The sequence below is a fragment of the Mirounga angustirostris genome, unplaced genomic scaffold (assembly GCF_029215605.1).
Source record: "Mirounga angustirostris isolate CCGP_5_RB_7025 unplaced genomic scaffold, mMirAng1.0.hap1 SCAF_16, whole genome shotgun sequence".
Lineage (NCBI taxonomy): Eukaryota > Metazoa > Chordata > Mammalia > Carnivora > Phocidae > Mirounga > Mirounga angustirostris.
The window spans coordinates 49,112,262-49,137,974 of record NW_026991724.1 but is presented as its reverse complement, the minus strand read 5'-3'; the positions used below and the strand labels follow the sequence as shown (position 1 = coordinate 49,137,974).

The following is a 25,713-nucleotide window of genomic DNA, read 5'->3' as shown; positions in this document are numbered from 1 at the left end:
TCTAACCTTCAATACCTTTCATTTCACTTTTTTTCCTTATGGTATTGGATTGGTCTTACAGTACAAAATTTAGTAGAAGTGGTAAAAATGGACAAACTTGCCTTGTTCCTGAACTCAGAAGGACAGTGATCCATATTTCACCTCTCATATAATTATAGTTGTAGTTTTACTCTGTAGATCCCCTTTATCAAATTAAAGAAGTTCCCTTCTTTTCCTAGTTTGCTGAGAATTTTTATCATGAACTGTGTTTGAATATTATCAGTTTCTGCATCTAATGAAATGTATGAATGGCTTTCTCCATTTTTTTTTATTTAAGGTTGGAAGGTTATGTTGATTGATTTTTTGGAAATTAAATGACCTTTATATTTCTAGACTAAATTTCTCTTACCCTCTATATCACCTGTAATATTTGGTTTAATATGCTTACATCTATGTTCATGAGAGATGTACTGTAATTTTCTTTTCATGTAATTAATGTCCCTGTCAGGTTTTGTTACCACAGTTATGCCTCATGACATGGTCCATTTTTTTTATTTTCTAGAAGATACTGAGTTTGACTTGTATTTTTAGTTCCTTAAATGTTTGGGAGAATTTGCCACTGAAGCCTCTGGACCAGACATATATGGGAAAGTCCTTAATAAAGATTTTATTTCTTTAGTAAATATAACAATATTCAGATTTTCCATTTTCATATCAGTTCAGTTAAATTGTGTTTTCAAGGAATTTTAAAATTTCATCTATATTCTCAGGTTTATTGTCATAAAGTTGTTCATGAAATTTGTTACCAATTTAATGTCTGTAATATATGTAGTGATATCTCCTTTCATATTCCTGATACTGGCATTTATTTTCTTGACTAGCATAGTGAGAGATTTATCAATTTTATCTCATCAATGAAATAGTTTTTGGCTTTATTGATTTTTCTTTGTTGTATATCTGGGTTTTTTATGTGACTGGTTTCTTTTAGTATGCTCTACTTTCTATAGGCTAAATGTGCTTTTCTTTTTCTAGCTTCCAAAGGTAGATCATTGATTTTTAACCTTTCTACTTTGATAATACATACATTTATGTTTGGATGAAGTAGGCCAAAGAATATTTAAAAGAAAGAAGAAAATAAGAGGACAGTTATTACAAATGCTCATGCTAGACGAACCATGAGAGATGATGGACTCTGAAAAACAAACTGAGGGTTCTAGGGGGTGGGGGAGGATGGGTTAGCCTGGTGATGGGTATTAAAGAGGGCACATTCAGGGCACCTGGGTGGCTCAGTTGGTTAAGCAACTGCCTTTGGCTCAGGTCATGATCCTGGAGTCCTGGGATCGAGTCCTGCATCGGGCTCCCTGATCAGCAGGGAGTCTGCTTCTCCCCCTCCCGCTCCCCCCTCTTGTGCTCTCTCTCTCTCTCAAATAAATAAATAAAATCTTTTTAAAAAAACAAATAAATAAAAAAAATAAAAAGGGTACATTCTGCATGGAGCACTGGGTGTTATATACACAAACAATGAATCATGGAACACTACATCAAAAACTAATGATGTAATGTATGGTGATTAACATAACAATAAAAAATTTTTTAAAATGCTCATGCTATCTACACTGGGAGAAAATAAATTCCAGATTTATTTAGCATGGACATAATTTGACAAAGGATTTCCATCATAATTTCACTACTAATTTACTTGCTATGTCAATATATCTGTAGTACACCTAACAACTATGATGGAGATTAAACAATGAATGGCATTTATCTGCAGCATTTATAAAAAACAAAACAAAAATATATTTAAAGCTAAAAATGTCTTTGTAAGCATTGGTTGGATTGCGTCTCACAAGACTTGTTATGTCATACTTTCATGATCATTCAGCTCAAAATATTTTCTGGTTTCCATATTATGATTTGGTTTTGACCTATACTTATTTATTTTTTTCCTTTGATTTATTTTTTTATTATTATGCTATGTTAGTCACCATATAGTACATCATTAGTTTTTGATGTAGTGTTCCATGATTCATTGTTTGTACCTATACTTATTTAGAAGTGAACTTTTTATATTTGGAAACATTTGAGAAATATCTGTTTTTAAGTTCTAAATTAATTCCAAGGGCTTCAGAATATATGCCTTCTTTTTGATATTAATTATTTGAAATCTATAGATGCTTGTTTTATGGCCCAGAATATTCTGATAAATATATTGTGAGCATTTGAAAAGAACATATAGTCTATAGTTTGGGAGTATAATGTTCAATTAGGTCAATTTGATTAATCTTGTTCAAACTTCTATGGCCCTGCTGATTTTTTTTTTCTCTTCCTGTTATTGGTTACCAGTGGAGGGTACTAAACTTTCAAACTTCAATGATAACTTTGTCTATCCTTTAATTTTGTTGACTTTTGCTTTATGTATTTTAAAGCTATGTTATTAGGTACATAAGAAATGTAGGACTACCATTATATTCTTCTTGAATTGTATGAATGTCTCTATTACTTTTAATACTTCTTGCATTGAAGCCTATTGTATCTGTTATTAATACACTAATACTAGCATTTTTCTTATTACTGTCTCACATATTTGTCTTTGTGTTTAAAGTATATTTCTTATAAGCAGCATAATTGATCCTGTTTTTCTTTTTAATCTAATCTGACAATCTTAGATTTTAATTGCAATGTTTAGTACATTTACATTTTACTACAATTACTGATAAAATTTGGTTTAAATCTGTCATCTTGAAATATATTTTGTTTGTCCTGTTCATTCTTTATTTCTTTATTCCTCTTTTCCTGTCTTCTTTTGTATTAATCAGGTATTTTTATTATTTCATTTTATCTCTTCTATTAGGTTTTTCTGGTTGTACATCTTTGTATAATTCTTTTAGTAGTTAACTGAGCTATTACAGAATGCATCTTTGAGACAGTCTCCCTTAAATTAGGGCTTTTACTACATATCAAATAATATAAGAACATTTTAATAGTTTAACTCTATTTATGCTAGTATTGTCATTTCTTCTTCCTATATTACAAGCACCACAAGAATTATTATTTTTGTTGCTTTAAACAGTCCATTTGTTTAGTCATATTAGTCATATATTTACTATGTCATAGTTTTTTGCACATGCTTCCACCTGGGATTATTTGCCTTTAGTCTGACTGCTATCCTTTAGTATTTCTCATATTGTAGGTCTGTTAATAAGAAATTGTCTAAGCTTCTGTTAGAATTCTAAGATCTTTCTTTCACTTTCATTTATGAAAGATATTTTCTCCGGGTATAAAATTAACAGTTGTCATTTTTTTCTTTCAATACTTTAAAGATATAATTCCATTCTTCAGGCCACTGTAGTTTCTATTGAGACATGAACTTTTTCTTATAACTGATACCCTATTTTATTTTATATTTTATTATTTTATTTTATTTATCTTATTATGTTAGTCACCATACAGTACATCATTAGTTTCTGATGTAGTGTTCCATGATTCATTGTTTGTGTATAACACCCAGTGCTCCATGCAGTACGTGCCCTCCTTAATACCCATCACCAGGCTTTTTTTAAATACATACTATTATGATGTATTTGTAAACTTTGTTTTTCAACACTTTGGCCACGCTGTGCCTAGGTATGGATTTCCTTATTTTATCTGGTTAGGTTTGATGAGTTTTTAAATTTATGTATCAAAACATTTCATGAGATTTGTGATGTTTTTGTCCATTATTTCTTCAAATAAATTTTCTGTTCTATATTTTTAGGTTTCCAATTTCATGGTTTGACTGTCTCCTATATTTCTTTTTTTTTTTTTAAGATTTTATTTATTTATTTGAGAGAGAGAATGAGACAGAGAGAGAGCATGAGAGGGGGGAGGGTCAGAGGGAGAAGCAGACTCCCTGCTGAGCAGGGAGCCCGATGCGGGACTCGATCCCGGGACTCCAGGATCATGACCTGAGCCGAAGGCAGTCGCCCAACCAACTGAGCCACCCAGGCGCCCTGTCTCCTATATTTCTTTTGTATTTTGCTCTGTTCTTTCCTTTTTTCTCTCTGCATAAGATTATTGTTAATTTGACTTTGCATTGACTACCCAATGCATTCTTAATTTTCAATATTATATTTTAAGTTATAAAGTGTTCATGTGAATCTTTAAGATTCTAAATCTCTATTGATATGCTTCATTTTGTATTCTGACTGAGCCAGCCAGGCACTCCCCACCCCCCCTTTTTAAGTAAGCTCTACATCCAACATGGGGCTTTAACTTACAACCCTGAGATCAATAGTAGCATGCTCTATCAACTGAACCCATTTTGCACCCCGTTTTGCCCATGTTTTCCTCTATTTTTTTTAGCATCTTAGTCATAATGTTTTCAAGTCCTTATCCACTAGCTCCACTATGTAGGTCATTTCTGGGTCTGTTTCTACTGAGATTTTTTTTTTTATGTTATGTTAATCACCATACATTACATCATTAGTTTTTGATGTAGTGTTCCATGATTCATTATTTGCGTATAACACCCAGTGCTCCATGCAGAACGTGCCCTCTTTAATACCCATCACCGGACTAACCCATCCTCCCACCCTCTACTGAGATTTTTTTTCTTGATTATCAGTTAACTTTTTCCTGTTTCTTTGCATGTTTAATATTTGTTATTGTAAGGTGGCATTGTGGATAATATACAGATTCTGGATTATGTTATCTTTCTTTAATGAGTTTACTTCAGGGTTTTTCAAACTTAGTGCTGTTGATATTTTTGGCTAGATAATTCTTTGTTGTGGGGGGCTTTCCTGTGCGTTATAGGATGTTTAACAGCATCCCTAGTTCTCTACCTAATAGAAACAATGGCACCCCTTCCCACATTTTGACAACCAAGTATGTCTTCAGACATTGCTGAATGTTCCACTATTGAGAACCCGTGGTCTGTACAATCATTTTCAAAGTCTACTTCATTTTCCATTGTATGAATGCACTATAGTTTATTTAATTAACCACCCATCTAAGTACCTTTCGATTTAGTACCTTTAAATTTCTCTCCAGTTTTTTAAAAAATTTTCACTAGTATCTATCATATTCCTTTCTTCATCTCTAGGCACATTTTACAGTTATTTCCTTTGGATGGAGATTCAGAAATCACCTTTCATGGTTAAATTCTTATGCATAATTCTGCTTACATGTCTCAAGTGCCCTAGGTTTTCACAAGTCTACAGGACACCATAACAATGCTCCGTTCCCTACAACCTTACTATATGTGGTGCATCACCAACCTTTACAATCTGAAAATTGAATACTTATAAATGATGGTACCTTATTACTTAAAAACATCTCTTTAGTAAATCTTTTGATAGGTGATGTCTTAATTACCTGTTCTTAAGTTTCACACAAGGGAACAAAAAATATGGGTTTAAAAGGCAATAGTTGGAGAAATATTGGCCTTATAACTATAGAAATGCGATTCAAAACACATCACTTCTCCTTATTGTTTGTGATATGGGGATATGTCTTTAATTGTTTGAACTTTCATTTTTTCATCTGTTGAACTGAGATAATAACTACATTGTGGAATTAAATGTCAATGTGTATAGACTACCTATCACATATAAGTTTGCAAAAAAATCTATGTGCTGCTATATGGTTTCAGTAAGAATGAATTCACTCCTCTCTAATGGGTACTGGGTGGGTTGGTTGCTGAGGCACAGGGAATGACTCACGCCAGCAAAGTAGATCCTGATCGGGAAATCCAGGCTGGTTAGCCCAGAGGATCTTGGGAATCATAGTTCTGGCTTAGGGGAAAGGCTTCACATGGGCAGGCAGTTTTCAGTGGTCAAGATTTCCAGGTTGGTCCCTACTGTTTTCTGTCTTTTATCTGGTGCAAAAGATTTCATGTCCAGGTCCATCCCAAAGATATGAAGGTTGTTGCAGTTTGTGTTGTGTGGTTTGGTCTTTACCCGGGAAGATACGCCTGGATGAGGATCTATTCAGTATCACTGAACAACCAAGGCTGGGTTCAGTTGGCCTGATAAGTATGAGAAATAAAGCAGTGTGGGTGTCTGGATCTAGCAAGACTGCAAGAATGCCTCTGTTCTGTATCCACTCTTATGTGGCTTGTATCTGTAGGTATGGGGAAGGGCTTGGGTTTGTCTAGACTTCACATATCCCCTGACATGTGTTCATGTGTTTGGGAGGGTAGAGAGTGGGCAAGGACAGTGGGAAGCAGGAATAAAGAACGAAGAAAGATTATATTACCTTAAATAATTTTTGGAGTTCTGAGATACACCAGATCTCAAGGCCTCTTTTTCCTCTCCCAGCTCTGGCTTCTCTGAAATCGGCCTCTCTAAAAGACGAAACCTGAGGAAGATCAGCAGTTTGAAAACCATGGCCCAGGTAAGTGGATGTCTGTCTCCCTCCTGAAATCCTATGATTTTTAACTCAGGTAAAACTTTCATTCTTTATCCCCATACTTCCTACCTAGGAAAGCTGTATCTCTGACCCTATTTCATGGTTTCTCCCCTCACAGAGAAGGATGGTGTCCTCCTCATTTGCTCCCTTTTTTTCTAACTGATTTTCAATTATTCATCTTCTATGTGTTCAGTCTTTTCTCAAGAGCAGTGTTGGAGCAGTGCACGAGTGAAGTACGTTGAAGGAAATATTTGAGCTTCCTTTGTCAGGTTTGTGGTTTTATTTTATAGAAATGATGGTCCTGGGGCACCTGGGTGGCTCAGTTGGTTAAGCATCTGACTCTTGATTTTGGCTCAGGTCATGATCTAAGAGTCGTGAGATCGAACCCCATGTTGGGCTCTGTGCTGGGCATGGAGTCTGCTTAAGATTCTCTCTCTCCTTCTGCCTGCCCCCCCACAAAAAAAGGAAAGGAAAATAAATGGTGGCCCTATCTGACCACAGGAGAGAAAACTTTCTCCTTAGTTTTCCAGGAAGATAAGGAAGTTTGGGGTTATGAATGGTCTCAGACTCAGGTGTGAGATGAGAACTCAGCTTTGAAAGCTTTTAGGTTTGGGTAGAAATGTTATTGGTGCCTGCTGAGAGACAGACAGACAGACAGACAGATATCAGGGCCCTGGCTACAGAAATCACTGAGAATTTTGTATTGAAAGAGAAATTGCTGGTCTTGAGTAAATCAGTATTGTTCTGATCATCCTACATTAGTGTGTTCTAACTAGGAACAGGAGTTCAGTAAGGGATTGAAGAAAGGAAGATCATCTAGAACTACAAGTGGTAGATGATACTGAACAGTGGGGAAGAGGTTAGAATTTGTGTCCAACCTAAATATTGTAATAGTATAATACTTTAAAATTTAATATTACTTTAATAATATTATTAATAATACCTAATACTTTAAGAAAGATTAAATCTGATGTCTTTAAGAGGGGCTAAATGAAAACATTAACTTGTGAGAATAAAGGAACTGCTTATGATGCATAATCTGACATATATTATGCTTTGATAAAATTACTTAATTTTACACAAGCTCCATTTCCTAAGATAGAAACTTTTTATCAGCTTTTTGAAGTATAATTGATATATAATTAAGTGTATGTATTTTGTCTTTTTAAAGCAGATTTATTGAAATATAATTGACAATAAATTGCTCATATTTAAAGTGTAGAATTTGATAAATTTTGACTTATGTATATACCTGTGAAACTATTACCACAGCCAAGATAATGAACATATCCATCATTCCAAATTTTTTCTCATGCCCCTTTATAATTGCCCCTTCCTACCTGCCCCCAAACTTGCCCTCCATGCCCAGGCAACTGTTCTGCTTTCTGCCACTATAGGTTAATTCGCATTTTCTAGAATTTTATATAAATGGAATCATACATCATGTGTCCTTTTTAATCTTATTTCATTCAGCATATTTATCTTAAGATTCATCCATATTGTTACATATATTAGCTCATCCATTTAATTGCTGATTAGTATTCTATTCTCAGTATATACAAAAATTTGTCTATCCATTTCTCTGTTGATGGATTTTTTAGTTCTTTCCACTTTTTGGCTATTAGAAGTAAAGCTGCTTCATGCACAAACTTTTGTGTGGACATATGTTTTCATTTCTCTTGGATAAACACTAGGAGTGGAATGACTGGGGAATATGGATGTTTAACTTTTTAAGAAATCAATAAACTATTTTTCAAAGTGATTTACCATTTTACAATCCCACCATCAGTGTGTGAGAGTTCCATTTTTTTTTTCACATCTCCGGCAACACTTAAAATGGTCAGTCTTAAATTTTAGCCATTCTAATAATTGTGTAGTAATACTGTCTCCTAACAGTAAGCCACTCATAAGCAATCATAAGGCTCACTTCATTTGTTACTTGTCTCTCAGGGATCACTACCCAATATTTTCTGCCTCAAAAACCATTGTTTCATACAATTTGTCTATGTTTTTTGTTATTTCACATGGGAGGGTAAATCCAATCCATGTTACTCCATCTTAGCTGTAAGAGATTTTATAATTCATTTTGGAGAAAAAATGAACAATTCTTTTTACATAGTCCTTGAAGAGAAAAGACATAAGAACTTGTATTTACTAATAGTATGTGAATTGGGTACATAGTAGGTAATGTTCTTATATATACTGTTTCATTTAATTGGGAAAGTCTGTTTACTTTATTCATTTTCATACATTTAGGTATTTGAGTTTTCCTTTATTTTTAAAGAAATTTTGTGCACTCCAACAGGATTCTTCCAAGACTGTGTTGGTACTCTACTTCAGAAGCTAATGTATTTATTCTCATCTAATCGTGTCATGATCTTGTAACTTCAGCTTATTTGTTTTTCTATATTGCCCCCTTACTGCAATTCGGTCATTCCATCTTGAACATTTTTTCTTTACTGTTATGAATAATACATGGGTTTGTCTTTGCAGGTGCCATTGACATTCAGTGATGTTGCCATAGACTTCTCTCAGGAGGAGTGGGAATGCCTAAATTCTGATCAGAGGGATTTGTACAGAGATGTGATGTTGGAGAATTATACTAACTTGGTCTCCCTGGGTAAGGACATCTGCCTGAAGTGATGTAGAATCTGCTATCTGGAATAGCTGTTTTCTCCACTGTATATTTTATGCTGTATGCTGAGAAACTAGATAAATTTTTCCATATTCATATTCTCCATATTCTCAGAGCCTAGTTTGACTTTTGTTAGATGGAAATGGGCATCTCCAGTCAGCACCTGAATCTTTTCTTTCATTTACCTTCCTACCTCCCTCTGCCCCATCCTGCAATTCCTTCTTTTTCCAAAATAAAGATTTGAATTCTAGGATTTTTTCTGAATAGCCAATGGCAAAGAAAACAAATTTCATATTATGTGTATGTTCAGAATATCTACAAATATTCCATTTTAATTGCTGGTCCACCTACATGGAAAACAGGTAACATGGGGTCCTGGTTTTCTCTTTGCTACAAATGAACCTTGGTAATTTTTACAGTGTAGAATAAATCAAGAACATTATCTTTTTAGTATTATTTTTATACTTATAGCAATGGAAATGTTGGCTTGCAGTGATTTTATAGTTTCTACTAAGAAATGAAAGTCTTCATTCAGTTTTTGAAAAATACTTGACCATTCTTTCCTCTCTTCTGGGACTCCAGTTATACCTATGTTAGATCTTTTGAGTGTATCTCACAGTTCTATCATGTATATATCTCCTTTTATCTCTATTATTTTCTGTTGACCTGTATTTCAGCTCACTTACCTGTATTCTGCTATGATAAGTCTGCTCTTAAAGATGGGTTTTTCATATCATATGTTGTCTTTTTCAGTTCTAGAAATTCAATTTGTCTTATAACATCTAATTTTATATAAATTCTTCTCATTCTTTATTTACTTTCTTTCATTACTGTTTTTTCATCTGTGGGCATGCTTATATTTCTTCTTTGCTCTTGTTATTCATCATATGGTAATTCCTCTTCAAGTTACTAGTAATTGTGATTGTATGCTGGATATTGTGTACAAAAGAACTGAACGGGGGCACTTGGGTGGCTCAGTCGGTTGGGCATCTGACTCTTGGTTTCAGCTCAGGTCATGATCTCAGGGTTGTGGGATTGAGCCCCGCTCGATTGGGCTTTGTGTTTGGCACAAAGTCTCCTTGTCCCTGTCCTCCTGTTTCTCCCCCCTGCTTTCTCTCCCTCTCTCTCTCTCTGTCTCTCAAATAAATAAATAAAACATTAAAAAAAAAATAACTGAATGGTTTCCGATGATGGTATATTCCACTAGAGTATTTATACTTTCCTCTATTAATCGATAGAGTGGCAGGCTGATCACTATAATATAATCAGGGATTGAGCTGGGTTGGTGCTGGTTTTCAGTTTTGGTAATTCTTAGTTACCTTTTTTTTTAAATCACTGCCTTTACTGCTAGCTGTACTCAGAATAAGTAAGTTTCTGCAGGGGAAAAGTGGTAGATCCTCAGGGCCAATTCACCACTTCTTCATGGCTCTTATTGTTTATGTGTTTTGATTTCAAGCTTCCTCTCCCAATGGATCTTTTTTTTTTTTTTTAAAGATTTTATTTATTTATTTGAGAGAGAGAATGAGAGAGAGCATGAGAGGGAAGAGGGTCAGAGGGAGAAGCAGACTCCCCGCTGAGCAGGGAGCCCGATGCGGGACTCAATCCCGGGACTCCAGGATCATGACCTGAGCCGAAGGCAGTCGCTTAACCAACTGAGCCACCCAGGCGCCCCCAATGGATCTTTTGATTCCAGAAGAAATATTGAAAATTAATAAGCTGATCATCCATTTGATATGCCAGGAAAAGAAGAGCACAACAGACTTAAAGAAAGTAGAAGAAAGGAAATAATAAAGGAAAGAATGGAAATTAATGAAATAAAAACCAAACATACAAAAGAGCAAGTCACAACTATAAATTTGGTTCTCTCAAAGAATGAATAAAAGTGGTGCAACTCTATCAACATGAATCAAGAAAAAAAAATTTATGTAAGGAAAAAAGGCACCACATTACAAACCACGAAGCCTTGAAAATATGGTATTTTGAAAAACATTTTGCCAAAAACTTTGAGAAATCAAATGAAATAAATCATTAGAAATTTTTAATCTATAAAAAATTCCACTCAAGAAAAAAAAACAAAACAAAACAGGGCACCTGGGTGGCTCAGTCAGTTAAGCGTCTGCCTTTGGCTCAGGTCATGATCCCAGGGTCCTGGGATCAAGCCCCACATCTGGCTTCCTGCTCAGCAGGGAAGTCTGCCTCTACCTCTCCAACTGCCTCTCCCCCTGCTTATGCTCTCTCTCACCCTCTCTCTCAAATAAATAAATAAATAAAATATTTTAAAAATAAAAGTAAAAACAGCTCTTTCAATATCCTTATCTACTAATTATATTATCTGTATCATTCCTTGTTGTGTTTCTTTTGATTAATTTTCTCCTAGTAAGGGTCATACTTTCCTGCTATTTTACATGCCTAATAATTTTTTATTAGATGCCAGACATTGTGAAGTTTACTGTGTTGGGATGTTGGATTTTCTAATATTCTTTTACATATTTGGGCTTTGTTCTTGGATGTAGGTATGTAATTTGGAATCTGTTGATCCTTTCATGGTTTGCTTTTAAGCTTTGTTAGGGTGGGTCCAGAACAGCTTTTAGTCTAGGGCTAACTTGGCCCCACTACTGAGGCAATATCCTTCTGGGGACTATGTTTGATGCCTTGTGTGGTATGGGGCCTTTCCACTGTGGTTGGTGGAAACAAGAACTATCCCCTGCCCTTTGTGACTTCTAGGGGATGTTCTGCCTACTCCTATCTAGTAGTACATTCTTTGTTCTCATTAGTTTCCTCATACAGATGCCCAGATTCACATTCAGCCACAGTATCAAGGGGATTCCTCTACAGATCTCCAGAGATCTCTCTGTGCAGCTCCCTCCTCTCTAGTACTCTGCCTTGCAAATTCTGCACTTCTTTCTTTCCCTTAATTCTCTACTCTGTCTTCTCAACTTGGGGATACAGCTGCACTTAGGTTCTCCTCCATGTGCTTCTTTCTAGAAATTCTCTTTAGACAGTCAGCTGTGGTACTTGTGGAGCACACTTCATTTGTTTCCCCTCCCTCGGGAGATTTCTATCCTGTACTATTTTCCAATATTTGAAAGATGTTGTTTCATATATTTTGTTTGGTTTTCTAGTTGTTTAAGGTAGGAAGGCAAATTTGATCCCTCTTAATGTTACATGACCAAAAGCACAAATTATTAACTCTGTCTTTGAAAGCTTCTTTGCACTCTAGTACAAGAGGTCTTAGATTCACCTTGTATCTTCCCTGCCCTGGACTAGGAATTAGCTATTTCTCTAAGGCACCCTCATTAACATCAGTGGGAAATAGTTTACAGGGACTGAAACCTGGACAACAGGGAAGCTAATTGTAATCACCTTTTTGTGAGATAAATATACAATTTTTAAAACTATTCTGTGGAAATTGGTCTGTTTAGATTTTCCATCTCTTCTGGAATCTGTTTCTGTTATGGTCTTACTTTTATTCTGAAATAATTTTAGATTCACAGATTTACAAATGTGGTACAAAGAGTTCCAGTATATAATTCCCATAATGATAACATCTTACATAACCATGGTACATTTGTGAAAACTATCAAATTAACATTTTACAATACTATAAATATTTTATTTAGATTTCACCAGTTTTGGTACTAATGTCTTTTTTTCTGTTTCAGGATCCAATCCAGGATACCACATTACTTTTAGTCATCCTGTGTCCTTAGTTTCCTCCAAATGTAACAGTTTCTGTTTTTCCTTCTTTCTTGACCTTGATACTTTTGAAGATACTGTTTGGTTAGTAGAGTGCCTCCAAATTTTGGTGTGTTTAGTGTTTTCTTTTTTTTCTTTTTTTTTTTTTTAAAGGAGAGGAAAACTTTTTTTTTTTAAAGATTTTTATTTATTTATTTATTTGAGAGAGAGAGAATGAGAGACAGAGAGCACGAGAGGGAGGAGGGTCAGAGGGAGAAGCAGACTCCCTGCTGAGCAGGGAGCCCGATGTGGGACTCGATCCTGAGACTCCAGGATCATGACCTGAGCCGAAGACAGTCGCTTAACCGACTGAGCCACCCAGGTGCCCCATGTGTTTTCTTATTATTAAACTGAGATTATGGATTTGGGGGAAGAATACCAGAGAAGTGCCCTTCTCATTGTATATTAGGGGCACATGATATCAACATGATTTATCAGTGGGGTGCTAACTTTAAAAACTTGTATAAAGTGGTGTCTGCCGGTTTTCTTCATTGAAAAGTTATTATTTTTTCCCCTTTTCATATTTTATTTGTTAGAAGCAAGTCAGTAAATTTAACTGGGGTCAGTTTTTATAAATTATATTTTCAAAAAATTCATCGTTTCATGTACATCTCAAATTTATTTGCATAGTTATCTTGTATGGGTTTCTTAAACATTTTTTATTTCCTTATTGATGACTGTTTCCCCACTGTCATTGTGTTTAGATTTTCCTCCTATCTTTTGTTCCTTGAATAGGTAGGCTACTGGTTTGTTTGCATGTGTTAATTGTACAATTTTACTTAAAATTTGTTTTTATTATATTCATTTCCCTTTTTCTGTTTTCCTTCAGCAGACTATCATTCTTTTTCTAATTTTTGATTTAATATTTAATTCATTCATTTTAATTCTTTAGTTTTTCATTAGATGTAAGCCTTTTAGTCCAAGAGTTTGCAGCAGTACAGTTAAAGGCCATAGAAGGTAAATGATAGAAAACATATTTTACTGTAATAAGGTATGAGAGATTAATCAGGGAGAGATGGTGGATAACTGTTGCATAATTTTCAGAAACTAAATGGATATTTTACTCAGTTGCCTTCCCCAGTAACCTTAATTTTCATTCTTATTTACTTTTACCTTCATCCAAGTTCATTTTTAAAATTCAGTATTTTATCCTACAATTAATATTTACCTTGTGGTAAGGACTTGTTTCGCAGTAGTAGTTAAAAGAAGTTTTGAGTTTTAGAGTAAGAAAATAAGTAGTAAAACAAATGAGAAAATAAATATGTAATAGAGAAAAGTATTTTGAAGATAAAAATTAGGTGTTGGAATATAGAATAAAGGATATGAATTTACTTAAGAGTTAGCAGAGGCAGCCTTTCTGAAGAAGTGATTTCTAATCTGCAAGATAATAATTTAAAGGCACTAGGTAAAAGGATTTCTGAAAGGTGGAGCACCTGTGTGAAGTCCCAGGAAATGGGAAAGGTTATATATGTCTTAGTAGCTGAAGAGATGCATTTGGATAGTATATAGGGAACAAAAGATGCCAAGGGCTTGAGATGAATTTGTGTAAAAAGACAGATCCTTTTTATTCATGATTATGTGTTTAGGGTTTTATTCTAAAATAAAGACAAACCATTGAAAAAATTACATAAAGCCATCTGATAGATTAATGTTAGAAATGTAGATGACCAGAACCTACTCCTCTAGATTCTGATTCACTCAGTCTCAGCAGATATCTAAAAGGTAGTGTATGTAAGAAGCTCCCTCTATAATTTTGATCCATACTAAATATGAGAACTACTGACTTTTTCTCTTTGCCTACTCACAAACTTTATAGTTCTCATTATGAACTTTCATAATTTCTGAGGCCTTCTTGCCTTTTAAAAATTTCATGACAGTATTTTAGGATTTTATGACCCTTTTACTTCTAGTGAATATACTTCTCAATTCATCACTATTTTTACTCTAGAAGGCCCCTCCTCATCCCCAGTATAGGAAAATAGCTTTGTTTATTTGTTTATTTTTGTTTTTTTGTTTATTTTTATTTTCTTGTTTTCTTTCAGACATTGATTTTACAACTGAGACCAACAAGTTATCTTCAGAAAAAAGCAGTTATGAAGTAAATTCATACCATCGGGAGACAATGAAAAGAAGTAAAACCTTCAACCTTACGAGGTTTATTTTCAGAAATGACCCACAGTGCAGAATTGAATTTGGGAGAGAACAGGTGCCTAACATGGGATGTTTTAGTCAAATGACATTTATAAAACATATATCTCTTCCTCTACATCAGAGAATTCACCCTAGAGAGAAATCCTATGAATGTAAGGAATGTAGGTGGGGCTTTAGAAAATATTCACACCTTACCAAGCATTTGAGAGACCATAGTGGTGTGAGACCCTATGAATGTAAGGAATGTGGAAAAGCCTTTATAGTTCTCCAGCATTTTATTAGACATAAAAAAATTCACACTGATTTAAAACCCTATGAATGTAATGGATGTGAGAAGGCCTTTAGGTTTTATTCACAGCTTATTCAACATCAGATCATTCATACTGGTGTAAAACCCTACGAATGTAAGCAATGTGGGAAGTCTTTTAGACGTTATTCTCACCTTACTGAACATCAAAAAATTCATATCGGTTTGAAACCCTATGAATGTAAGGAATGTGGGGAGACTTTTAGATTGTACCGACATATGTGCCTACATCAGAAAGTTCATCATGGTGTGAAACCCTATATATGCAAGGAATGTGGGAAGGCCTTTGGTCATCGTTCAAGTCTTTATCAACATAAGAAAATTCATTCTGGTGAGAAACCATATAAATGTAAACAATGTGGAAAGGCCTTTGTTCGCAGCTATCTACTTATTGAACATCAGAGAAGTCATACTGGCGAGAAGCCGCATGAATGTAAGGACTGTGGGAAGACCTTTAGCAGGGGTTCAAGCCTTCTTAAACATAAGAGAATTCACAGTAGTGAGAAACTCTATGATTGTAAGGACTGTGGGAAGGCCTTCTGTAGAGGCTCTCAACTTACACAACATCAAAGAATTCATACTGGCGAGAAGCCACATGAATGCAAAGAATGTGGGAAGACATTTAAGCTTCATTCGTACCTTATTCAACATCAGATAATTCATACTGATTTGAAACCGTATGAATGTAAACAATGTGGGAAAGCCTTCAGTCGTGTTGGAGACCTTAAAACACATCAGTCAATTCATGCAGGGGAAAAACCCTTTGAATGTAAGGAATGTGGAAAAACTTTTAGACTTAATTCTCAACTGATTTATCATCAGACAATTCACACTGGTTTGAAACCATACATGTGTAAAGAATGTAAGAAGGCCTTTCGTTCTATCTCAGGTCTTTCTCAACATAAGAGAATTCATACTGGTGAAAAACCCTATGAATGTAAAGAATGTGGGAAGGCCTTTAATCGTAGTGATCGACTTACGCAACATCAGAGAATTCATACTGGTGTGAAACCATACAAATGTAAGGAATGTGGAAAGGCCTTTACTCGTTGCTATCAACTTACTCAACATCAAAGATTTCATAGTGGTGAGAAACTCCTGATGTAATGAGAGTCAGAAAGCATTTACCTTTGGCACATCCTTTATCATTATCACTATTCTACCACCCAATGATGTTATGGTAAAGATTATTTAACACAAACTTTAAATGCTTAGAGGGGCATCTGGCACATAGTATTTGCTTACTAAGTATTGTGGTTTTTTTTAATGATAATCACCATTATTACTCTACATAAATTCATGTGGAAGGAAGAAGACCCTATAACCATATATATATTTTTAAGATTTTATTTATTTATTCATGAGAGACAGAGAGATTGAGAGAGAGGCAGAGGGAGAAGCAGGCTCTCAAGGAGCAGGGAGCCTGATGCGGGACTCGATCCCAGGACGCTGGGATCATGACCTGAGCCGAAGGCAGACGCTTAACCATCTGAGCCACCCAGGCGCCCTATAACCATATTTTTAAAATGCATCAGTGCTCATCCATATTTTCTTCAGATAATTAATTCTGGACAAAATCCCATAGAATATATTAAACAAGACACTTTTTTATTCAAAGCTCAACCCCCTGAAGATTAATAATAAGAAACGCTGTGCCCGGCTGCCTGGGTGGCTCAGATGGTTAAGAGTCTGCCTTCGGCTCAGGTCACGATCCCAGGGTCCTGGGATCGAGTCCCACATCAGGCTCCCTGCTCAGTGCAGAGCCTGCTTCTCCCTCTCCCTCTGCCATTCCCTCTGCTTGTGCTCTTCTATCTCTCTGTCAAATAAATAAAATCTTAAAAAATAAAAAAGGTTTAAAAAAAAGAAACACTGTGCCCTTATTGGATATTGTGAGTTCAGCTGTGAAAAATTGGAGAGTAGTTTGAAGTAAGTTTCTTACAATAAATTCTGTAATACAGATAACATACATTCCTCATGCCCTACAACTGAAATAAATTAAAAACTTAACAATTTGGTAGCCAAAGACCTAGGTTAACTTGGAAAGGTTTTCCTTGAGTTTTTGAAAGTTTTCAAATTTACATAAAAGGTACAACAGTGTTACAATGAAGTTTGTTTGCCCTCCACCTAGATTCAATATATATGATATTTCTCTCATAAATATGAACATTATATATACAGATGCATATATATATCATATATATTGAATATATTTTACATGTATCATTTTGCTGTGTTTTTCAGTGAATGTTTTAGATATCACTTCACCTCTAAAAAGTCAACATACAACTCTTAGAATTAAGGGTAATCTTCTAGATGACCATTAAACCACTGTTACCTAAAAAACACTAATAATAATCCTATATTGTTCTACAATGTTCAGCCCATTTACAAATTTCTCTGATTGGCTAAAGAATATCTTCTACAAGTGCCAGCTTTTTAAAAGCCAAAAACCAAACTAAGCTCATGTATTTTATATGACTGCAGCTTATTGGGTCTAATAAGAATTGGTCAAGAATTTACCCTCCACCTCCTTACATTTTTTGAAGACTCAGAAGAAGTAACCTATATAATGTTGTGATTCCATATTTGTCCTGCTTTTTCTCAAGGTGGGCTTAACTTGTTCCTCTATCCTTTGTATTTATTGTGAACTGAAGGTTATGTCTAGAGGCTTAAGTTTCAGATTAAACATTTTTTATAAGACTACTTCATAGATAATAATGTATTTAATATAAAATATCAGGTGGCATACAAGTGAAACTATGTTTGATCTCTTGATTCATGTATTGACCACCAGTTCCCTCCATTGTATTGGTATATTTTTTTCTTTGCAATTAGTAATCCATGTAAAGTCACACTGGCACTTCACTCAGAAATTTAAACAGGCTATTATTTTAAAGAAATTAACATCTTGAGGAACCTCCATACTGTTTTCCAGAGTGGCTGTACCAGTTTGCATTCCCACCAACAGTGTAAGAAGGTTCCCCTTTCTCCACATCCTTGCCAACATTTGTTTCCTGTTTTGTTAATTTTTTCCATTCTAACCGGTGTAAGGTGGTATCTTATTGTGGTTTTGATTTGTATTTCCCTGATGGCTAGTGATGTTGAGCATTTTTTCATGTATCTGTTAGCCATTTGTATGTCTTCTTTGCAGAAGTGTCTGTTCATGTCTTCTGCCCACTTTTTGACTTTTTGAGTGTTTGAGAAGTTCTTTATAGATCTTGGATATCAGCCCTTTATCTGTAATGTCATTTGCAAATATCTTCTCCAGGGTGATGGGTACTGAGGAGGGCAAGTGTTGTAATGAGCACTGGGTGTTATACGCAATGAATGAATCATTGAACATTACATCAAAAACTAATGATGTACTATTCAGTGGCTAACTGAACATAATTTTAAAAAAAATTTTTTTAAAGAAATTAAGGGCGCCTGGGTGGCTCAGTTGGTTAAGCGACTGCCTTCGGCTCAGGTCATGATCCTGGAGTCCCTGGATCGAGTCCCGCATCGGGCTCCCTGCTCGGCAGGGAGTCTGCTTCTCCCTCTCCCACTCCCCGTTTGTGTTCCCTCTCTCGCTGTGTCTTTCTCTGTCAAATAAATAAAATCTTTAAAAAAAAAAAAAAGAAATTAAAACCCCCCCAAAACCCTCATATTTTACATTTACCCATATATTTACCCTTTCCCATGCTCTTCCTGATTTCCCAATTACCAATTCCCAATTGTCTGAATTTCCATCTGGTATCACTTTCCCTCAGCTTGAAGAACTTAATTTAGCATTTCTTGGAGTGCACATCTGCCGGTGGTGAATTATCAGTTTCTTTTACCAAATGCCTTTGTTCTTGAAGGATTATTTTTCTTTTTTTTTTAATATTTTATTTATTTGACAGAGAGAGAGAAAGCAAGAGAGGGGACACAAGCAGGGGGTGTGGGAGAGGGAGAAGCAGGCTTCCCGTCGAGCAGGGAGCCCCATGCGGGGCTCAATCCCAGGACCCTGGGATCATGACCCGAGCTGAAGGCAGATGCCCAACGACTGAGCCACCCAGGTGCCTCAGGATTATTTTTCTTGCTATAGAATTCTGGGGTTTGTGTGTATTTTTAAAAAGATAGACACTGATTCCTGTCCTCCATGGGTTATGATGAGAAGTCATTTGAATTATTTTTCCTCTGTATATGTCATTTCTCTCTGCATGCTTTCAAGATTTTTCATTACCTTTGGTTTTCATCTATTTGAGAATGCTGGTCTAAGTGTGGTTTTATGTTACTCCTGTTTGGGGTTCTCTGAGCCTCTGAAATCTGTACACTTACACTTTTCCCCAAATTTCAGAAAATTTTGTCCATATTCAGATATTTTTTTCTGCCCTTGCTTCTCCTCCTTCTGGGATTCCAGGTACTTGTGTTAAATCTTTTGATATTGTCCCACAGGTCACTGGCTCTGTTAGTGACTCTCTCCAGCCTTTTTTCTCTTTTTCAGATTGGATAATTTCTATTGCTCTATCTTCAAATTTACTGATTCTTTTTCTTGTCATCTCAATTATGCTGTTAGCTTATCTATCAAATGTTTGAGATATGGCACTTTTCAGTTCTACTATCTTCATTTAGTGTTTTTTAAATATAGTTTCTATTTCTTTACTAAGATTTCCTGTTTCTTCATTGTATATTTTGACAATGCTTTTGATTCCAGTGAAAATCTTTCATATATTGATTCATGATAGAAAAATAAGTAAAATTATTTTTAACTTATGAAAAGTATCAGTTTCCAGAAATATTCCTACCCTTTTAGTTAGGTCACAAAAACAGCTTTTCCTTTCCTTGGCGTTCCAGATTTTCTTTGTTTATATGTAGTGTGATACTGGTGAGAAAACAAATCACACTGTCATTTTGGGGGTCTTGATTATGAAATATTTGCCAAGTAGTTTTTTAAAGAAAGCCTTGGAGTTCAAAATACAGTAAATCTTTGTAAAAGATCTGTAAAACTCTTCAACCATTGAACCAATGAACATTGGCAAAGACCATAAATAAATTCATTGTTTTCTATTTCTTTCAACAGTTCCATAAAGTGACAGTGATTCATATTTACCCATATATACTAAACCATCATACTTTTCATACTGTGGAGCAAATCAATTAGGGAGACAAAGCTCTTTAAAATTTACGGAATTCACATTTTTAACTTAGCATAGCTGTTTAATCATAATAGAAATTATTTTTTTTGTATCTAGTGGAAATTCTTTTTTGACATATATAAAATATTTTAAAATATCTATGCTATGACTCTGATTTTGTAGGCTGCAAATTGACAACATTTCTATTTGATTTGGAAGTCTTTTGAGGCAAAATGTACCCAGAGTATTAAGTGGGCAATATTTCATATTGTACAACTCATCTAAAGCTAGAGAAGAATATATGTAGCTTTACTAATTTTGAATTAATCTTTGATATTGTTAGATCTTTTATAGGCAGTTGACTGGTGGCTTAAATTTTTTTTTTTTACTTTTTATACAATATAATTTTTCTTTTTTCATAATATCCTAACAAAACTTCCATAACTACAGTAATAATTTATCTTCCCATATTTCCACTTAAAATTTGGTGTTTTGTGTATGTAACACACAAAGCCATTTTATAGCTACACAAAGTTATAAGCTCAGATTATGTTTCAAAGTTATTTAAAATTTTGGTTGCCCATTTAATTATAATTTCAGGCAACTAATTTTATCTATTTCTTTTTGGTTATCAAAAGGAAAATTCTCATCAAATGTGTTATGTATTTGTTGCAAATGTCTCACAATATTCTCTACTTTAACTTAATTTTTGTACATTATCTACCAGCTTTTTTATTTTGCTCTATTCACAGCAAATTGTAATTGGCATTTGTTGTGAAATTCACAGTACTTCTTCCAGTCTCTTATTTTTTTTACTATTCTGGCCACAGTACTGGCCTCTGCTTGACTATGCATCATTAATATGTATTCATTTTAAGGTTTTTTTTTTTTAATTTTTTTTTAAGATTTTATTTATTTATTTGACAGAGAGAGAGACAGCGAGAGCAGGAACACAAGCAGGGGGAGTGGGAGAGGGAGAAGCAGGTTTCCCGCGGGGCAGGAAGCCCGATGCGGGGCTCAATCCCAGGACCCTGGGATCATGACCTGAGCCGAAGGCAGACACTTAATGAATGACTGAGCCACCCAGGCGCCCCTCATTTTAAGTTTTAAAATCAGTACACACTTACTTAACCTAGAATAATTTAACTGTAATTAAAGTAATAAGTACATTTAATTACCAATTATTTCCTTCATATCACTGTAACTCATGTTGCTTTCATAAAATATCCAAATAAACACATCAATTGCTTGACATCAGCTAGGTCAGTGATGTGTTTATGTGTAACCCTAGAAACATATACACTACATGCACACTATAATACAAAAATAAAATCTATGCAATGCAATGGTTGAAGTGAAATGTAGTCCTACCAAAACAATAAAGTTGTCAGTAATGGTAAAATATTTTACATTGCTTTTTTAATATTTAAATTAATTAAAATTGGATGAAATTTAAATCAGTTTCTCAGTCACACTAGACGTGTCTTAGAAAGTTCAATTTGGTGGCCATATACACTAGATTAGATGTAGGGTGGGAATGAGATGAGCATCAGAAAAAACTGAATACAAGGTATCTGTCCAGTATTACTAGGCATTGCAATAATCCAGATTGGACATAAGGAAGATTCACTACAGCTGTGATTGTAGAAAAAAATCAAATATTTTTCACACATTAAGGACAATCAGCAGGACATGATGGGATGTGAGAGACCACAAATTCCACAAAGATTCTCAAATACTGTAAGTGTACCGGTAAGCCCCCATTTCAATCATTTAATTCCAGCCTACTAGATCTTTTGTTCAATACTGGCATCCAGGAAGTCGGGTTCCATGGTTGGTATTTGAATTAGGGCGTCTGCTAATTACCCCCCCATATCAATCTTCCTTTCTTCCTTTATTTCCTTGTGTGCACCACTAGGATGATGATTCCCCCACCTTATTGGTCCATGGCTCTTCTGTTATGTCCAACTGGAGATAATTGAAATTGTGTGGCAGTTTGAAGGAACCTACCTTAAACACACCTGGTTATCTCCCTTTCTTCCTTCCTCCATGCCTCCATTCCACTGCCTGGATTTGGATAAGATGGTCTGGAGGACTTTGGAGCAGAGCCACACCCGGCTTAGACTGCCACCTCCAGAATTTTATGTGACAGAAAAATTTTCCTGGTTGAACCAGTCATTCTGGGTCATTTTTTATAGCCAAACAATCTTTACTGATTCATCCAGGTTACTGTATACTAAGAACAGTCATCACATGTTCCTATCTCATCTCAATCAAAAACAGAGCAGAGATTTTACATGAATATTGCCATGTAAGTATTCATTCCCACCTCATCAAAAATTCAGAATACCTGCAAGGGGGAGACATTTTTATTTCCCTTCTAGGACATACTTTTCTGCTTTTCTAGAAGAATTCAAATAGTGCCAAATGACATTTTGAAAGACTACATGAGCTTTGGAAGAAAAGTCATTAGAGGCTATTATTTAAGACCATCCCTTGGGGAAGAGGAGCCAAGTTAATTTATAGAATATTATGAGCACTGGGTGTTACATGCAACTAATGAATCATTGAACACTACACCAAAAACTAATGATGTACTATACAGTGGCTAACTGAACATAATAAAAAACAGAATATTACAAGATAGGAGCTTAAATAAAATAAATGCTTCTACGCTTGGGAAACATAAGCAATGAGCATTAGCAGAAGTTAGTGGAATTATCAAAGCCTGCTATACTTGGCTTTTAAACTGAGTGTTCCCCCATGTCTATCTTTGTGAAATTGAGATAGAAAACTGCTTTAAGGCAGGTACAGAAAGAGCAGCTACAATCCACGAAAGAACAGTCATGTTTTGTATCTCCTAACTAGCCAATTTACAATAATTCCATTCTGAAACTCGGGCTTGATAAATCTGAACTGCTACCTCCAACCTTGGGAACCCTAGGTTCTTTCAAGAGTGGAAATAGTACTCCAGCCTATCAGAGATGCCATACTGATTCATTTAAAGTTTGCAGAGGGGTGTTACAATTTCTCTTAAAAGGGTAGAATTGAAACTAGACCCACAGAGAGAAGTCTCAGGATTAAGGTCTAGGCCAGGATGTCTATCCTTAATCTGTCCTGAGCTTGATTCCTGATAGAACCAGATACACAGTTTATGTCCTTGACACTGTAAGAATGAAAGTTTTTGCCCTAGGACCTGGAATAAGTAAATACTCCTGTGAATTCTCAGACTCAAATTATCCCCTGTAGACATGTGACTGACCCTTCTTCCACCTAGCCCAGAAACAAATATTTAAAGTCCTCCTTCCACCAGCCTACTATTTACTACATTTGTGTAAGTTCCAATAATGACCTCTGACACTTTGTGATTTCATTTCCCATCAGGATGCTGGAACCAAGAACCTTCTTTTAACCTACAGAGATAGCCCTTGTACTGAGGACACAGAGATGAATCTGAAATATATCTGCCTGTTGACTTAGAAAGGTAGACCAGTAATATGATACTTATAATGCAGTACAGCTAGGTGCTATGAAATAATAGTAAAGGGGGCTGAGGTAGGTAGGCACCAAAAACAAACAGAATCTGGCAGGACTTCATGAAATGATGTGAAGACTTCTATTTGGAGCAGAAAAATCCTACAAATCAACTAAAAATGCTCAGTAAAATAGAAAAATTATCTCAAATACTGACAGATATTCTATCGAGTGCTTATATAGCAGAGTATCTAAGAATATTAAAGAAATCTGCACTGGGGGCAAAAGTGAAAACAGAAACTGGAAAGTCAATAATGCTGGGGCTACCTGGGATGTTACAAAATGAACGAACCTGGAGACAAAAGTGATGCTAGAAGCTACAAGGAGCAACAAATTCAAACACATAGTGGGAGATTTTAACACATCGCTCAGTAAATGATACTTCAAGCAGATAAAAATTGCATGATGAATATATTTGATCTTATGAGCATATTATAAAAGCCATGCACTTAACATGCACTGAATACATGCTGAAGTGCATATGGATTATTTTTAAAACCTGACCAAGTTAGAGAACTCAAACATCCTGATTCCACAACTTATGACAAAGCTATGATAATCAAAACTGTTACTGACATAAGTGATAGACACACAGATCAATAGAATAGAATTGAGAGACCATAAATAAACCCATACACTATATTGTCCATTGATTTTTGACAAGGAGGCCAAGACCATTTTATGGGGAAAGAACAGTTTCTTCAACAAATGGTGCTGGGAAAACTGAACACCCACATGCAAATGAAGCTGGGCCCTAACTCACATCATTAAAAAATAAAAAAATTAACTCAAAATGGATCAAAGACCTAAAAGGAAGAGCTTATAGAACTCTTAGAATAAAACATAGGGGGAGAACTTCATGAAATTGGATTTGGGGCGCCTGGGTGGCTCAGTTGGTTAAGCAACTGCCTTCGGCTCAGGTCATGATCCTGGAGTCCTGGGATCGAGTCCCGCATCAGGATCCCTGCTCGGCAGGGAGTCTGCTTCTCCCTCTGACCCTCCCCCCTTTCATGCGCTCTCTCTCTCATTCTCCCTCTCAAATAAATAAATAAAATCTTTAAAAAAAAAAAAAAAGAAATTGGATTTGGTAAAGATTTCTCAGATATAACACTAAAAGCACAGGAAACCAAAAATAGATGAGTTGGACTTCATCAAAATCAAAAACCTTTGTATATCAGCAGTCACTATAAACAAAGTAAAAATGTGGCCCTCAGAAATGGAGGAAATATTTCAAATTATCTATCTGACAAGAGATTAATATCCAGAATATATAAAGAATTCCTACAACTCAGCCACAAAACAACAAACAGCCCAATTAAAAAATGAGCAAATAGGGGTGCCTGGGTGGCTCAGCTGGTTGAACATCTGATTCGTGGTTTCAGCTTGGGTCGTGATCTCGGGGTTGTGGGATCAAGCCGTGTCAGGCTCTGTGCTCAGTGCCGAGTCTCCTTGAGACTCTCTCTCCCTTTCCCTCTGCCCCTCCCCCCACCCCATGCTCGTGCTCTAAAATAAATAAATAAATCTTTTTAAAAAATGAGCAAATGAATTGGATATTTCTCCCAAGAAGCTATGCAAATGGCCAATAAGCACATGAAAAGATGATCAATATTAATCATTAGGGAAATTGGGCAAATCAAAACCACAAATAGATACCACTTCACACCCAGTAGGATGGCTATTTAAAAAAAAAAGAAAGAAAGAAGAAAGAACAAGTGCTGGTGAGGATGTGGAGAAACTACAACCTTTGTGCAGCTGGTAGAAACGTAAAATGGTACAGTTGCTATGGAAAACAATATGGTAACCCTCAAAATTTTAAAGATTTCTTTATTTGACAGAGAGACACACAGAGAGACAAAGAACACAAGCAGGGGGAGTGGGAGAGGGAG

At 35.4% G+C, this 25,713-nt stretch overlaps 1 protein-coding gene across 3 annotated transcripts in view; it reads left to right on the top strand.

The window, feature by feature from the left end:
• The window catches only part of ZNF404 (zinc finger protein 404), a 29,541-nt gene extending 5,337 nt beyond the window's left edge, over positions 1-24,204 (top strand). Inside the window, exons 2-4 of one of the 3 annotated variants that reach the window (XM_045891701.3) lie at positions 6,279-6,354; positions 8,863-8,989; positions 14,782-24,204. In XM_045891701.3, the coding sequence (XP_045747657.1) occupies positions 6,346-6,354; positions 8,863-8,989; positions 14,782-16,304 (1,659 nt within the window). In that variant the 5' untranslated portion in view covers positions 6,279-6,345 and the 3' untranslated portion in view covers positions 16,305-24,204. Of the gene's footprint in view, positions 1-6,278; positions 6,355-8,605; positions 8,990-12,904; positions 13,697-14,781 lie in introns of those variants that run through there. The other 2 variants (XM_045891700.3, XM_054511451.2) reach the window with 2 other exon arrangements.
• The last annotated feature ends 1,509 nt before the right edge of the window (positions 24,205-25,713 follow it).